This window comes from Oryx dammah, unplaced genomic scaffold, assembly GCF_014754425.2.
Source record: "Oryx dammah isolate SB20612 unplaced genomic scaffold, SCBI_Odam_1.1 HiC_scaffold_8, whole genome shotgun sequence".
Taxonomy (NCBI): domain Eukaryota; kingdom Metazoa; phylum Chordata; class Mammalia; order Artiodactyla; family Bovidae; genus Oryx; species Oryx dammah.
Genome location: NW_024070192.1, coordinates 25,836,858 through 25,851,933, shown reverse-complemented (window position 1 = coordinate 25,851,933; position 15,076 = coordinate 25,836,858). Strand labels below are relative to the sequence as shown.

General features: G+C 58.6%; 1 protein-coding gene across 3 annotated transcripts in view; it reads left to right on the top strand.

The window, feature by feature from the left end:
* The first annotated feature begins 296 nt into the window (after positions 1-296).
* The window catches only part of COL1A1 (collagen type I alpha 1 chain), a 17,633-nt gene continuing 2,853 nt past the window's right edge, over positions 297-15,076 (top strand). The window contains exons 1-47 of one of the 3 annotated variants that reach the window (XM_040245669.1): positions 297-520; positions 1,991-2,185; positions 2,333-2,367; positions 2,475-2,510; positions 2,600-2,701; positions 3,533-3,601; positions 3,819-3,863; positions 4,015-4,068; positions 4,250-4,303; positions 4,810-4,863; positions 4,980-5,033; positions 5,367-5,420; positions 5,508-5,552; positions 5,669-5,722; positions 5,832-5,876; positions 6,044-6,097; positions 6,349-6,447; positions 6,534-6,578; positions 6,676-6,774; positions 6,902-6,955; positions 7,122-7,229; positions 7,308-7,361; positions 7,602-7,700; positions 7,897-7,950; positions 8,037-8,135; positions 8,723-8,776; positions 8,967-9,020; positions 9,136-9,189; positions 9,288-9,341; positions 9,775-9,819; positions 9,911-10,009; positions 10,289-10,396; positions 10,957-11,064; positions 11,274-11,327; positions 11,536-11,589; positions 11,810-11,917; positions 12,004-12,057; positions 12,176-12,229; positions 12,369-12,530; positions 12,622-12,729; positions 12,875-12,982; positions 13,089-13,142; positions 13,235-13,342; positions 13,882-13,935; positions 14,054-14,161; positions 14,499-14,552; positions 14,830-14,937. In XM_040245669.1, coding sequence (XP_040101603.1) covers positions 418-520; positions 1,991-2,185; positions 2,333-2,367; positions 2,475-2,510; positions 2,600-2,701; positions 3,533-3,601; positions 3,819-3,863; positions 4,015-4,068; positions 4,250-4,303; positions 4,810-4,863; positions 4,980-5,033; positions 5,367-5,420; positions 5,508-5,552; positions 5,669-5,722; positions 5,832-5,876; positions 6,044-6,097; positions 6,349-6,447; positions 6,534-6,578; positions 6,676-6,774; positions 6,902-6,955; positions 7,122-7,229; positions 7,308-7,361; positions 7,602-7,700; positions 7,897-7,950; positions 8,037-8,135; positions 8,723-8,776; positions 8,967-9,020; positions 9,136-9,189; positions 9,288-9,341; positions 9,775-9,819; positions 9,911-10,009; positions 10,289-10,396; positions 10,957-11,064; positions 11,274-11,327; positions 11,536-11,589; positions 11,810-11,917; positions 12,004-12,057; positions 12,176-12,229; positions 12,369-12,530; positions 12,622-12,729; positions 12,875-12,982; positions 13,089-13,142; positions 13,235-13,342; positions 13,882-13,935; positions 14,054-14,161; positions 14,499-14,552; positions 14,830-14,937 — 3,528 coding nt within the window. In that variant the 5' untranslated portion in view covers positions 297-417. The remainder of the gene's footprint in view (positions 521-1,990; positions 2,186-2,332; positions 2,368-2,474; positions 2,511-2,599; positions 2,702-3,532; positions 3,602-3,818; positions 3,864-4,014; positions 4,069-4,249; positions 4,304-4,809; positions 4,864-4,979; positions 5,034-5,366; positions 5,421-5,507; positions 5,553-5,668; positions 5,723-5,831; positions 5,877-6,043; positions 6,098-6,348; positions 6,448-6,533; positions 6,579-6,675; positions 6,775-6,901; positions 6,956-7,121; positions 7,230-7,307; positions 7,362-7,601; positions 7,701-7,896; positions 7,951-8,036; positions 8,136-8,722; positions 8,777-8,966; positions 9,021-9,135; positions 9,190-9,287; positions 9,342-9,774; positions 9,820-9,910; positions 10,010-10,288; positions 10,397-10,956; positions 11,065-11,273; positions 11,328-11,535; positions 11,590-11,809; positions 11,918-12,003; positions 12,058-12,175; positions 12,230-12,368; positions 12,531-12,621; positions 12,730-12,874; positions 12,983-13,088; positions 13,143-13,234; positions 13,343-13,881; positions 13,936-14,053; positions 14,162-14,498; positions 14,553-14,829; positions 14,938-15,076) is intronic. The other 2 variants (XM_040245671.1, XM_040245672.1) reach the window with 2 other exon arrangements.

Sequence of the window (15,076 nt, the reverse complement as noted above, 5' to 3'; positions counted from 1 at the left end):
CCTACCCACTATTTAGCCGACAGTATGTTGAGGACCTAGCCGCACCCCAGCGGCAGCATCTCTGGCCCAGACTGAACTGGGGGGCTGGGGAGGCAGAGCTGCGAAGGGGGGAGATGTGCGGTGGACTCCCTTTCCTTCCCTCCTCCTCCCCCTCTCGGTTCCGACTCCCAAATTGGGGGCCGGGCCAGGCCACTCTGATTGGCTGGGGGACGGGCAGCCGGCTCCCCCTCTCCCGGGGGCAGGGTTCCTCCCCGCTCTCCATCAGGATGGTATAAAAGGGGCCCGGGCCGGTGGTCGGAGCAGACGGGAGTTTCTCCTCGGGGTCGGAGCAGGAGGCACGCGGAGTGTGAGGCCACGCATGAGCGGACGCTAACCCCCACCCCAGCCGCAAAGAGTCTACATGTCTAGGGTCTAGACATGTTCAGCTTTGTGGACCTCCGGCTCCTGCTCCTCTTAGCGGCCACCGCCCTCCTGACGCACGGCCAAGAGGAGGGCCAGGAAGAAGGCCAAGAAGAAGACAGTAAGTCCCAAACTCTTGGGAGTGTAGGGCTGCTTGCTCTCCTGCCCTGCGCTCGGTCCCGGGGGTCTGCGACTTAAACTGAGACTCGGGGTGCTCCGGAGGCTCAGGGATGGAAGGAAGATGGTGAGGGCTCTTGGTCGGTGCCCTCTCTGCGACGGGGTGTTGATGAAGGCCCCCCAGGAGTAAGAGGGGAGGATGCTGCACGGCAAGAATTGGCGCAGGAGGAGTTCTGAGCGCGCACTGTGATGTACAGCGGGAGAAATAGGGTCTGGGCACCGGTTTGGGGGAAAGTACGTCGAAGATGGGATGGAGGCGCCGAGTTGGGAAATTGGAGTCCAAGATGTAACAGTGATCAGGAAGGCTATGGGATGATTCATCAGGAAAGACTGTTGGCCCTCTCTGCGGGCTAGCAGTGTTCCTGGGGCCGCGGAGGTCTTGGACTGAGGGGGGAGGGGGCGCAGAGAGTGGGCGGGTTGAATGATGAGAAACTTTGGCGCGGACTTGGCTAAGCAGGGTCTTTGCGCCCTCTGCTGATCTACACTGGGCAGTGCGCGTCCTTATCTAGCGCTTCCCCGCGCAGGAGCTGGAGCGGGAAGACCGGGATTGTTGCTGGGTGTGGACCCCACCTCTAGATCTGGAAAATAAAGATGGAGATGGGATAGCCCCTGTCTCTAAAAGAAATAGCTAATTTGGGGAAATTGCTTAGTGTTGCCCTAGTGGCCGTCTGGGTAGAAGATTGCGGTGGGCGTGGTTAACTAACCACTTACTGTTGCGGACTTTCTGGTTCTTTGACTAAGAAGTGACCCGGAGCACTGGCTGGCTTTGGGAAACGGGGGTTGTCCCTTTTGAGATGTCTGGGCGCCGGAGTTGGGGCGTACCCTATTTTTACCGTACATTTCAGGTCTCTGGGCGGGATCCCACGCCAATCAGCCCCACCCCATCCTCTTAGCCCCGCCCACGCATCCCACCTGCCCCGGGAATGGGGCGGAATCTGGGTTGAACCTCCCATCTCTCCTCCCATTTTCCTCTGAGGTCTCCAACCAAGGTCACGCCCCACAAGCCTGCCCTCGGGATGGGGCGCCTCTCTTCCCACTCCTCCATCCCCCGTCCCCGCCCCCACCCCCACCCAATGGTTTTTTATTTCACTTGGCTTCAGCGCCAATGGGCTGAGGTTACAGTTGGAAGCGACCCCGGCCTAAAGCTTTGTTTAAATTCCTGAGAACTGGAAAGAGTTATAGCTGTCCTGGCCAGGCGCCTCGGCGCTGTCACTGGCTCTGATGAGGAGCAGATGAGCGTTTAAGGATTTGGGGAAAGGAAAAAAAAAGGACAAAAAATGGAAAGGCGGGAAATGGAAAATCTAAATGTGCCTCGAAGACCGAAGGGAAGGGATGGTGGGGTTGGGGTACCTGGAACCCCGAGGTGGGGGACTCGCGCGCCGCTGACAGCCCCCATCTCCCCGTCTTGCCCCAGTCCCACCAGTCACCTGCGTACAGAACGGCCTCAGGTACCATGACCGAGACGTGTGGAAACCCGTGCCCTGCCAGATCTGTGTCTGCGACAACGGCAACGTGCTGTGCGATGACGTGATCTGCGACGAACTTAAGGACTGTCCTAACGCCAAAGTCCCCACGGACGAATGCTGCCCCGTCTGCCCCGAAGGCCAGGGTATAGCTCGGGGCCTGGGCCGGGGCGGGCGGGGGCTGGGGGATATAAGGGGGGACGCTCCTTAGCCCCTATCAGGGGAGGCCTCTGTCTCTGGGAGCACCTGGAGCAAACCTTGCCTCTAAGTCACGTCTCTCCCCACCCCCCCAGAATCAACCACGGACCAAGAAACCACTGGAGTCGAGGTAATCCTCTGCCCCTTTGCCATCGACTCTAGCCACACCCCGCCCCCCAGGACTCTTCACGGTTCTTCTCTAACCCGGTTCCTTTTGTTTCTTCTGCAACCCCACAGGGACCCAAAGGAGACACTGGCCCCCGAGGCCCAAGGGTAAGCGGCGCCCTCTCGCGGCTGTCGGGGGAGGTAAGTGGGCGTGGCTCCCGGCCCGCGCTCACCAGGCCTGCCCTTTCCCGCTGCAGGGACCCGCCGGCCCCCCTGGCCGAGATGGCATCCCTGGACAACCTGGACTTCCTGGACCCCCTGGACCCCCCGGACCTCCCGGACCCCCTGGCCTCGGAGGAGTAAGTGGAGAGTCGAGGCTTATGTGGAAGGCCTTAGGAGCCAGCCCTGCCCCACCCCACCCCCACTCCCCCCACTCCGGCTCCCGCTGCTGTTTGCTGGGTTTTGTTTTGTTTTGGCAGATGGCATACTTTGTTTTTTTGAAATAATTAACTCATAGGGGAAAAGGGGGAGAAGAGTTGCAAGAATAATGCAAAGAACTTTCATATACCGTTCACAATTTGTCACATTTGCTTTATCAATCTCCATGTAAACCTAAAATTATCGGGGTTTTTTCTCTGAACCATCTGAGAGTAATTTGCTGGTATTGTGTCCCTTTGCTCCTAAATACTTTAGTGTGTATTTTCTAAGAGCTAGAACATTCTCTTACATGAGCCTTACATAATGAGTACATTTTAGAAATTTAATGTTAATGTGATACTATTATCTAATATGCAGTCCGTATTCAAACTTCACCAATGTTCTCCATAATGTCCTTTACACCATTTTTTCCCCCCTGGTTCAAGATCCAATCCAGGGTTATGAATTACATTTAATTATCATGTCTCTTTAGTTTCCTTTCACCTGGAACATTCCTCAGGCTTTCCTTGTCTTTCATGACAGTGAACTGTTTTGCAAAAGCCAGTTGTTTTGTAGACTGTCTCTTAAATTGGGTTTGTTGGGTGTGTCTTCCTGATTAGATTCCAATGATGCGTTTTGGGCAAGACTGTGCCACGGGTCGTGTAGTTGTGCTGCATAGAGAATGTGATACCGTTGTGTCCCATTACTGGTGATATCTTCTGCCTTTCAACTCACAGCCCTGACCCTGTTTTCTCATGCACTCTCTCTTCCAGAACTTTGCTCCCCAGTTGTCTTACGGCTATGATGAGAAATCAACAGGAATTTCCGTGCCTGGTCCCATGGTGAGACATCAGCAGATGATGTAGAGGGCAGAAAAAGAGCAGACGGGCCAGTGAAGGCGCATACGGTGGCTTAGATAACTTGGGAGGTCAAGATGACCTTTGGGACCTCAGAATCCAGACAGAACATGAGGCAGCTGGGTGGGCCGAACAGGAACCATAGGAGATAAACTTTCCTACCGAGCCTTCACTCTGGCCTCTCTTTCTTTTCCTTCCATAGGGTCCTTCTGGTCCTCGTGGTCTCCCTGGCCCCCCTGGTGCACCTGTGAGTATCCAGGATGTCTACACCCCTTTGGGCTTTAGAGGGAGGATTGGCATGAGGGCAAGGAAAGAACTCAGAGATCTCTTGGTGAGATGGAGGACATGTTGGCAAGGACCTGCCCTTCTAACCCTACCCCTCTCTCCTTGTCCTCCAGGGTCCCCAAGGTTTCCAAGGCCCCCCTGGTGAGCCTGGCGAGCCTGGAGCCTCAGTAAGTGGCCCCTGATTTGCATTCTCTATGCAAATATACACCCTCTCTACAAATATCTGGATTCTCCTATTGAAGGACCACCATCTGGAGTCTTTGTTACCTCCTTCTTCCAATCCTAGTCTTTCCCTTCTTTTCTCCTTATCCTGGTCATTCTAACATCCTCTCTTCCTGTCACCTCTAGGGTCCCATGGGTCCCCGTGGTCCCCCTGGCCCCCCTGGCAAGAACGGAGATGATGTAAGTAGCCCTGGTGAGGAGATACCATCTGACCCCCACCACCTGTCCATGGGTGGGCTCCTGCAGTCTCTGCCCTAGATCCTCCACCACCTTTGGGAGTGACACCCAGAGAAAGAAGGACATGTTCTCCCTGACGTATGGGGCTGCCCTTGAATAGAGAGCTACCTGGGATGTTTCCCCATCTCCCTAACAGATGCAGCTGTCCCTCCCCTCACCTCAGTCACCTTAAGCAGTCTCCAACTCTATCCTTGACATGAACGGCTTCCCTAGGTGTAACCTCAGGTTTTCACTCCATGTGGTGAGATTAAGATGCTGGTGACAGAAATAAACAGAAATTCTTTGGAGGGAGGCAAAATTCACCAAGCAAGTGTTTCACAGTACATTTAAACTGAGATAGGATTTGGGGTCCCGAAGCCTGACTCTCAACAATCCCAAGAAAACCCAAGCCTCCCATTCTTTTCCAACTCTGGGGGCATGGGCATGATGGCCTTTTCTTTTTCTCTCAGGGTGAAGCTGGAAAGCCTGGTCGTCCTGGTGAGCGCGGGCCTCCCGGACCTCAGGTGAGCAGGATGGTGTGGCTGCCTCAGGCCTTGCTGCACTGGGGCTTCCCTTGGGAGCTGTGTCCACAGTGGAGTCTTCTAATGGCTCTGCCTCTGTCTTTTGCGTTCCTCTCCAGGGTGCTCGGGGATTGCCTGGAACAGCTGGCCTCCCTGGAATGAAGGGACACAGAGTGAGTCTCCTTTGTATCGTCTAAGTTCCCAAAGTCCCAGTGTCATATTCTAGTCCTTTCCCCAGAGGATCCCGGCATGCATCACGGTGGGTGGTAGCTACATAAGAAGTTCCAAGGGACAGAGAGTAAATGTCCAAGAGAACTTCCCTTCGTTGGGAAAGAAATCCCAATAAAGGGAGGGAGGGGGATCTTGGATCAGTTGGGGTTTAGTCTAGCTCAAACACAGGGGGATAGATGTGATGACCTCCTGAGGCTCCTTCTCTGGGCTGGGCGGGTATCAGGGTGGTCGACGGTCTCCACAGGGTCTCACGCTGGCCCTCCCTCCTGTCTTAGGGTTTCAGTGGTTTGGATGGTGCCAAGGGAGATGCTGGTCCTGCTGGCCCCAAGGTAAGATGCTGCGTGACGGTCACGGTCATTTACCTCCTCCACAGTCCCACCTAGAACAGATTCCTCACTCCATTCTCTGCTCTGTAGGGTGAGCCTGGTAGCCCTGGTGAAAATGGAGCTCCTGGTCAGATGGTGAGTGTGTCCAGTTCTGGAAGGAAGGGAGGGAGCAGGCTGTAGGAGCAAGATGGGGGCTTGGGGAGAAGGGGGTGTCTTCCATCTCACTTGGCTTCTCTTGGTTTTGTTATCAGGGCCCCCGTGGTCTGCCTGGTGAGAGAGGTCGCCCTGGAGCCCCTGGCCCTGCTGTAAGTACTGGCCCTTTGGGGAACCCAGAGCTCTGGAAAGCGTTCCTTAGGAGCTAAAGGGACTGACCAGTGCTCAGTGAGTATAACCGGGACTTCTGCTCTTCTGCAGGGTGCTCGAGGAAATGATGGTGCTACTGGTGCTGCTGGCCCCCCTGTGAGTACAGCCTTTAGACTTCGGTGCCTGGGACTGGGGCGGGGCCTCAGTGTCAGCTCTTGTGGCTGACATCAGGGCCAGGTCTCAACCCCAGGACCTCTTCTGTCCCAGGCCGTGACTTGCAGCTGCCATCTTCCTTCTTGCTGACACTGCCCTTTTATTCACAGGGTCCCACTGGCCCCGCTGGTCCTCCTGGTTTCCCTGGTGCTGTGGGTGCTAAGGTGAGACCCCCACCTTCCAATGAGCAGAGCTCCCATGGGCCAAGGGGTGGGCATTTCTTTGCTCCTGAAACCTGAAGGGCCCAGAATCAAGAAAGAAACCTAGTCCCCAACATCTTTGTCTTGGGGAGTCTCTTCTCTGATCTTAAGAGTCATGACTCTTGGTCTCCTGTCCTGGCCCTTCACCCCTTGCCATCTGGAGGTGAGGTTGGGTTCCCAGGGTGACTTCTGGCATATCCTTTCTTCCAATCCAGGGTGAAGCTGGTCCCCAAGGACCTCGAGGTTCTGAAGGTCCCCAGGGTGTACGTGGTGAGCCTGGCCCCCCTGGCCCTGCTGGTGCTGCTGGCCCTGCTGTAAGTATCACGTCCTCAGTGCTCCCATGCTCCTCCCTAACTCAGAGTCCTTGCCTTTCACTCACCCACCTCTCTCTGTGTCACAGGGCAACCCTGGTGCTGATGGACAGCCTGGTGCTAAAGGTGCCAATGTAAGTATCCTGCAGGTTTCAGAGCCGCCCCTGGTACCCACTTTCCACCTGCCCTGTGCCCTCCACTCCTGGGCTCAATTTGTTCTGCCTCCCTCAGGGCGCTCCTGGTATTGCTGGTGCTCCTGGCTTCCCTGGTGCCCGAGGCCCCTCTGGACCCCAGGGCCCCAGTGGCCCCCCTGGTCCCAAGGGTAACAGCGTAAGTACCACTGTCTCTCTTCTGTCCCACCTCCTACGTTGATCTGAGACCCTTGTCTGGGAAGCATGATGGGCCAGGCCAACTGAGCACTATACCCATTCTCCACTCATCTTCTCCCCCTACTCAGGGTGAACCCGGCGCTCCTGGAAACAAAGGAGACACTGGCGCCAAGGGAGAACCCGTAAGTCCTCTCGCAGCTCCGTCTGTCAACCCCAGAAGCCCCTAAGGGGTGGTCCAGGGAGGAAGGGGAACCCCCAGTGCTGGAGACCCAGCCTCAACACAGCTCTGAAGCTGGCACCAGGACAGCCCCTCACTGTAGGCTGCCCCCTCCTCTCCGCCCTCTCCAGGGTCCCACTGGTATTCAAGGCCCCCCTGGCCCCGCTGGGGAAGAAGGAAAGCGAGGAGCCCGAGGTGAACCTGGACCTGCTGGCCTGCCTGGACCCCCTGGCGAGCGTGTAAGTGCCCCCTTCTTCACCCCAGTGCCGACCTGGTGCCCACGTGTCTGAGCTCACTGACCTCCTCTCCTCCCCCAGGGCGGACCTGGAAGCCGTGGTTTCCCTGGTGCCGACGGCGTTGCTGGTCCCAAGGTAAACCTCTCATCACGACTGGGAGGCTGACCCTGCTGCTCCCTGGACATTACCTTCCTCTCCCGTGCCCACACGGGGGCTGCTGACCTCGTCACGCTCAGCTCACCTTGACCTTCCCACCACCACCAGTGCCCCTCAAAGCACCCAGCCCCATGGCCCAAGGGGAGGAGGTGGATGCCAGCCCATGATGAAGTGGCCCAGACTTGAAACCCTAATTGTTGCTGTGACTCTCCCAACCAGGGTCCTGCTGGTGAACGTGGTGCTCCTGGCCCTGCTGGCCCCAAAGGGTCTCCTGGTGAAGCTGGTCGCCCCGGTGAAGCTGGTCTGCCTGGTGCCAAGGTGAGACTCCAGCACTCTGCGCAGCGAATTTATTGTCTGTTAGTGGCCCAGGACACTGCCCATCCTGTGTGGGCTCTGGAGCAGGACCGCAGATCCGCCTTCTGGAATGTCCTCCTCCCGGCCTACACCTTCCTACCGCCCCTCTCCCATCACCTGTATCCTCCACTCCACTCACACCTGTCTGCCTCCCCCTCAGGGTCTGACTGGAAGCCCTGGCAGCCCGGGTCCTGATGGCAAAACTGGCCCCCCTGTAAGTATCCCTCCTCTAGGCCCCTGTCCGCCTCCTGACCTCTCGCCCTCTGCCCTCACCTCTGCTCGTGTCCCTTCCATCCTCAGGGTCCCGCCGGTCAAGATGGCCGCCCTGGACCCCCAGGCCCTCCCGGTGCCCGTGGTCAGGCTGGCGTGATGGGTTTCCCTGGACCTAAAGGTGCTGCTGTAAGTATTCAGGGAGTTGTGTTACAAGGACATACACACTTGAGGCGAGGGTAGGCGTGGGGGGAAGAGTCCAGGGTCTGGGCCCAGCTCTGCCACTGACTTGCTATGTGGCCTCGGGGCAGTAGGTGGCCTCAGTTTCCCTGTTCCATAAAATGAGAGACCTCTCCTTGGCTTCACTACCATTGCTCTATCCCTGGAAATAAGTATTGTTGCCCGCTCCCCACCCCACACACACTTGGGGATCGGAAGAGCCTTTTTCATGATAGTCATCCCCAAATCTTGGTGAGTTCTTTGAGGCTCAAAAGGAGATTTCAAAGGAGTGAAAGCCCTTCGGAGCTCATGTGTCCAAAGGCATACGATGGGGAGAAGAAAGGGAAGTGGGTGAGAGAGGAGCCTAAGGGGCATGTCGTCTGGGAGGACAGGGCTCAGGGAGAGCCCAAAAGATGGAGCAGCCGAAGCCAGCAGAGGCCTTCCTCAGAGGCCAGAGCTGACGGATGAGAAGGCTCCTTAAAAATTCCAAACCAGGAGGGACCCAGGAGGCCTGGTTGCCCACTTCAACTCCCTCAACCCTACCTCTCTTTCCCCAGGGAGAGCCTGGAAAAGCTGGAGAGCGAGGTGTTCCTGGACCCCCTGGCGCTGTTGTAAGTATCTCCTTTTGGTCCCTGTTGCTTTCCTGCCCATGTCGCATCCCTATATCCTGCAGAAGGGATATGAGACTCCAGCCCATTCCTAGGGCGTCAGGACCCCCAGCTCCAGGCCCCTTGCCTGTGCTCTCTTCCTCAGCTGCCCGCCCACCTCACCACTCTAACCCCTTTTTAACTCTCTCCCCAGGGTCCTGCTGGCAAAGACGGAGAAGCTGGAGCTCAGGGACCCCCAGGACCTGCTGTGAGTGTCCCTGACAGGGAGGCCTGGGAAGGGGGCGCTGTGGGGCGGGGAAGGGGAGCCAGGCCCCTGCGCCCTTCTCCGGGCCTTCCATGAGCACGGCATTCCCTCCACGCAGGGCCCCGCTGGTGAGAGAGGCGAACAAGGCCCTGCTGGCTCCCCTGGATTCCAGGTGAGGTCTCACACTGTCAGGGTATTGGGAGAGGGGTGTGAGGAGCACTTCTTCCAGATTCTAAGCCCATTCTTCCCTCCCTCATTTCCCACCCACAGGGTCTCCCCGGCCCTGCTGGTCCTCCTGGTGAAGCAGGCAAACCCGGTGAACAGGTAAGGTGTAACAGCTGGCTGAAGAGACGGGGAGTGCAGGCAATACAGGGGGAGAATCCAGCCCTCCTAACTAAGCACACAGCCATCAGCTAGAGGGAGCAAGGTTAGACTTGAGGAAGGGCTTCCCATCGTGAAGGGCGCCACACAGAGGGGAGCACAGAGCTGTACCCCTGCATGCTAGGATTGGGAGGGAGCTGCATGGCTGCGGGTCTAGATGACTTCTTTTTAGAGCTGCTGGAATACTCTGGCTTTCCTTCAACCTCAAGTTCAGGAAAGGTGACACATCCTGAGGACGGATAATCCCAGTTCAGTGCTCAGAAGGGGTTGGTCTCTAATCACAGACTCTAAGGGCTAGCTCCCAGCTGGGCGAGGATGCTTTCTAGTGGGGAGGGCCAAGGTGGGCTTTGCTCACTGTCTCCCTCGCTCCCCTCAGGGTGTTCCTGGAGACCTTGGTGCCCCTGGCCCCTCTGGAGCAAGAGTAAGTGCAGCCTCTTCTTGCGTCACAGAGATGCCCCCCACCTGGGCCTCTTTCTGGAGCCACCATCACACACCCTGTCCTTCCCTTCCAGGGCGAGAGAGGTTTCCCCGGCGAGCGTGGTGTGCAAGGGCCGCCCGGTCCTGCAGGTCCCCGTGGGGCCAACGGTGCCCCTGGCAACGATGGTGCTAAGGTGAGGGCAGCACGGGGACCAGGTCTCACCCTTCTAGTGGTGGGGGCCGCCTGGCTGGGACCAAAGCCAGCTAGATGTTGGGGAGGGGTCGAGGGACAAGACTAGGGTAGGGTCCGTGTGCAGCCTGAAGTTCTGGGCTGTGAGCCTTTTCTCTTAGCTAGTGCCTGTCTCTGGCCTCAGGACCAAGCCTGAGAGGAATTAAGATGAGGCTCAAAGTTGTGACCTAGACCTAGTTCTGAGATCCCAAGTCTCACTCCAGTCTTACTGGTTGTCACATAGGGTGATGCTGGTGCCCCTGGAGCCCCCGGTAGCCAGGGTGCCCCTGGCCTTCAAGGAATGCCTGGTGAACGAGGTGCAGCTGGCCTTCCAGGCCCTAAGGGTGACAGAGTAAGTTGAACTCCCCCTCCCTCGAGCCTTGTGTAGTTCCCATCTCTCTCTGCTTTGAATCCCTCAGCATCTTTCTGTCTGCTCCCTGGGGTGTTTTCCTCTTCTTAATCCTCCTTCTCTGGCCTCTTGGTTTTCATCTACCTATAGTTCAGGCCCTGCCCTTCCCCTGTGTTACCATGGTGACAAGCAGGAGTGGGTGCCTCCTAGACTAGGGATCCCTTGTTTGGGAGCTTCTTAGCCTAAAGTGTTAGTCGCTCAGTCGTGTCCAACTCTTTCCAACGCCTGGACTATAGGCTCCTCTATCCGTGGGATTTCCCAGGCAAGAGTACTGGAGTGGGTTGCTGTTTCCTTCTTCAGGGGATCTTGCTGACCCAGGGATGGAACCCAGGTCTTTCCTGGGAATCCCCACACGGGCGTCTTTCCCCTGAAAGTTCTTGTGTTCTTTGCACATGTCGGGGCAGGGCAAACATACACTGGGGAGGGGTCCCAGACACAAGCAGGATGCTGAAGGTCACCTCCTTGCCCCACGCCAGAAGTCTCAGGCTTTCCTGTGTCTTTAGGGGGATGCTGGTCCCAAAGGTGCTGATGGTGCTCCTGGCAAAGATGGCGTCCGTGGTCTGACTGGTCCCATCGGTCCTCCTGGCCCCGCTGGTGCCCCTGGTGACAAGGTGAGATGGCCCCCTTCTCACCTTCTTCCCTAACACACAGCTTCCCTTGTGAGCCTGGACACAGCTCTGCTGGGGAGGCATCTCCTGCCCCTCCAACCTGGCGACCCAGCGGTGGGGTGACCAGGAGGGAGGAGGACTCTCCTGGGGTCATCGGGCAGGAGTATTCAGCGTGGCACCCTGATCCTGAGCCTCTTGTCCCTTCCTTTCAGGGTGAAACTGGTCCTAGCGGCCCAGCCGGTCCCACTGGAGCTCGTGGCGCCCCCGTAAGTACAGAAGACCTGGTTAAGGCCCCGTACCTGGCCCTTCCCTCCATGTGCCCCCCAGCTCTCTTTCTGTCCCCTCTCACCTTAGCTCCCACTTGCTCTGGTCCCTGGGCAGTGCTCCTCAGGCCCTCCTCCCCACCCTCCTGTCCATCCCCACCTGCCTTCCCCCGAATCAGGGCCTCTCCCAACTTGCCTCCTTTTCTTCTAGGGTGACCGTGGTGAGCCTGGTCCCCCCGGCCCTGCTGGCTTCGCTGGCCCCCCTGTGAGTACCAAGATCCTTTTTATCTTCCATCCCCGACTAGGACCTGGGGCCTTGGGTGACTGGATGAGGACAGAGGTGTTGGCTGGGTTTAGAGGCGGGTGGAGGGGAGATTGTCTCCCATTGAAAGCGTCTTCCTGCCTGGAGTTCCGGTGCCCCCTAGGCTGACTTTCTGGGTGAGCACAGACCTCTCCTCCACTCACCGTGCTCCCTCCTCCCCCAGGGTGCTGATGGCCAACCTGGTGCTAAAGGCGAACCTGGTGACGCTGGTGCTAAAGGGGACGCTGGCCCCCCCGGCCCTGCTGGGCCTGCTGGGCCCCCTGGCCCCATTGTGAGTATCTCACTGTCTAGGCCCGAGCTGCCAGCCGGCCGGACCCAGGACCGGCCCAGCCTTGATGCCTCTGTGTTCTCCTCCAGGGCAACGTTGGTGCTCCCGGACCCAAAGGTGCTCGTGGCAGCGCTGGTCCCCCTGTGAGTACCCACTCTGCCTCTCCGCTGAAGCTTCCCCCAGGCAGCGTTTGGAGGTGGGGCAGCTGGGCCAGGTGAGGGGCTGTTCTCCCTCTGATCACTTCTTTGTCCTCTTCTCCAGGGTGCTACTGGTTTCCCAGGTGCTGCTGGCCGAGTTGGTCCCCCCGGCCCCTCTGTAAGTGTCCGCGGTGGAGACTCCACTGGTCTGGGAAGGTGTGGGACACAGGCTGTCAAGAGTGTGGTGGGCCTGACTGAGGCCTAAGGAATGCTCCAGAATCTGCTGGACTCTGACAGTCACAATTCTCCCCATCCAGGGAAATGCTGGACCCCCTGGCCCTCCTGGCCCTGCTGGCAAAGAAGGCAGCAAAGGCCCCCGTGGTGAGACTGGCCCCGCTGGGCGTCCCGGTGAAGTCGGTCCCCCTGGTCCCCCTGGCCCCGCTGGTGAGAAAGGAGCCCCTGGTGCTGACGGACCTGCTGTAAGTGACCCCTCCAGAGGGGTCCAGAGTTGGGGGGCGTCGTCCCTGGCCACTGGGAGTCGTCTCACCCCTGTCTGCACCCCCATCACAGGGCGCCCCTGGCACTCCTGGACCTCAGGGTATTGCTGGACAGCGTGGTGTGGTCGGCCTGCCCGGTCAGAGAGGAGAAAGAGGCTTCCCTGGCCTTCCTGGCCCCTCTGTGAGTACCCCCTTACCTTGGGGCAGGACCGTTGCAGGACTTGGAGGGTGCAGGATGGGGGTGGTAGGGTCAGCAAGGGCAAATGTGGGGGACCGTCAGGCCCGCTACCGCCCCGTCTCTGGCCTGACTCTTCCTTTTCCCTCAGGGTGAACCCGGCAAACAAGGTCCTTCTGGAGCAAGTGGTGAGCGCGGCCCCCCTGGCCCCATGGGCCCCCCTGGATTGGCTGGACCCCCTGGCGAGTCTGGACGTGAGGTACATGGTCGCCAGCCTCACACCACTGCCATCACTGTGGCCCTTTGGGCCTTGGCCTGAGGCTCCCTTTCCTTGGCTGATGTTCACCTCCCCGCTCCCCCCGCAGGGAGCTCCTGGTGCTGAAGGATCCCCTGGACGAGATGGTGCTCCTGGCGCCAAGGTGAGACGGCTGCACCCAGGTCCACAGCCCCACAGCCGCTCCCACCGGGCCGCTTCAGCTGCGGCTCACCGGATTTCCCGTTCTCCTCTCAGGGTGACCGCGGTGAGACCGGCCCTGCTGGACCTCCTGGTGCTCCTGGTGCTCCCGGTGCCCCCGGCCCTGTCGGGCCTGCTGGCAAGAGCGGTGATCGTGGTGAGACTGTAAGTCGCTGGGCCTGGCTTGCTGCTTCTGCTCAGGCCAGGGACTCTCCAGAGCTGCCGGGGGACCTGCAGGTGGACACTTGACTTCACCTGGGCAGGGGAAGAGAGGAGGACTTGCGAGATGTCTGGCCCTTGGTCTCCCTGAAAAAACAGCCATAGGAGTTTGGATTTTTTGAAGCTGAACCCTCCTCACCATTCTCTTTGCTTGGTCCTGCTGTAAACTTTTCTCTGCTCCAAACTCAGTTTGGAATGTTTACTAGAAAAAAAAAAGAAAGTTGAGCCACAGCTGAGCCTCAAGGCCCCTCCCCAGCCAGTACCCTGTTTCCCCCAAGGAAGGGGGTTTGTTCCCAGGTGCTCGCCCCAGCTTACACAAAGCCTAAATCTGCTTGAAGATTCACCTGGGGTCAGGAGGGATGGACGTGGCAGGAACAGATGTGAAGGGATTTGGCCAAGGGGGGATTTCATCTGCAGCTCAGGCTGTTCCAGCCCTGAGCCGGGCTCCTCCGACCAGGATCTAATGCTCTCTCTGCTCTCCCTAGGGTCCTGCTGGCCCTGCTGGTCCCATTGGCCCCGTTGGTGCCCGTGGCCCCGCTGTAAGTGCCCTGCTCTGGCCCTTACATCATCCTCAGAACCCTTGTCCAGGTGGGGACTATACCCCCCTCAGTGCTAACAGAACTTTGACCTGACAGCCTGTCCTTGTCTCTCTTCTAGGGACCCCAAGGCCCCCGTGGTGACAAGGGTGAGACAGGCGAACAGGGCGACAGAGGCATTAAAGGTCACCGTGGTTTCTCCGGTCTCCAGGGTCCCCCTGGCCCTCCCGTGAGTATGCTCAGCCCCTCCCCAGCCCTGAGCTGACATTGCGTCTTCTTTCATCATCTCCCCAAGCCCTGCTGTGTGATGGGGAGGGCACTTTACCTTAGTTTCCCTTTTTGGACAGTCCTTCTCCTTGTTAGTGGGAATTGAGGTCCGAAGACCGGTGGGCATTTCCAAGTAGCTTCCAGGAGGGTGAAGAGTGCACCAGGGGTCGTGGGAGGGGTCTCAGCCTATGGACACGCTGGGGCTAGGCTTCCAGCGTGAGGCGGTTGGTGGCAGGGGGCCGTTGCTGGCCGCCTCTGACCTACATTTGGCCTGAACTGCCTTCCCATCGCTCCTGCAGGGCTCTCCTGGTGAGCAGGGTCCTTCTGGAGCCTCTGGTCCTGCTGGTCCCCGCGTGAGTCATCGTCTGTTTGTCTGTTCTTCCTGGGCCCCTCGCCTCTCTGGAGAAGGGTCTGGAGCAGGGGAGGAAAGAAAGGAATGGGGTCTGTGGACAAACTTATGCGGCCTTTGGCCTCTCCCTCCCTACTTCCTCCCACAAAGTTTCCATGGGAATAAGCCGTAAGAAGGCTGGGAGTCTGAGCCAAGCAAAGTGGGAGATGGGCTTCTCTGCCAGAGCTGGAGTGGGCCCCTGCTTTCCGGAAGGCTTTCTCCAACCAGCTTCCTCCCTGCAGGGTCCCCCTGGCTCTGCTGGTACTCCTGGCAAAGATGGACTCAATGGTCTCCCAGGCCCCATCGGTCCCCCTGGGCCTCGAGGTCGCACTGGTGATGCTGGTCCTGCTGTAAGTCCCCCAACCCTGTCTGCCCATAGGCCCCCAGCCCTGAAAGCACTGAGCCCCAGTAATCCCCACTCTCCTCCCTGTCTCCCCATAGCCCCCCAGCCCTGAAAGCACCGAGCCCCAGTAATCCCCACTCTCCTCC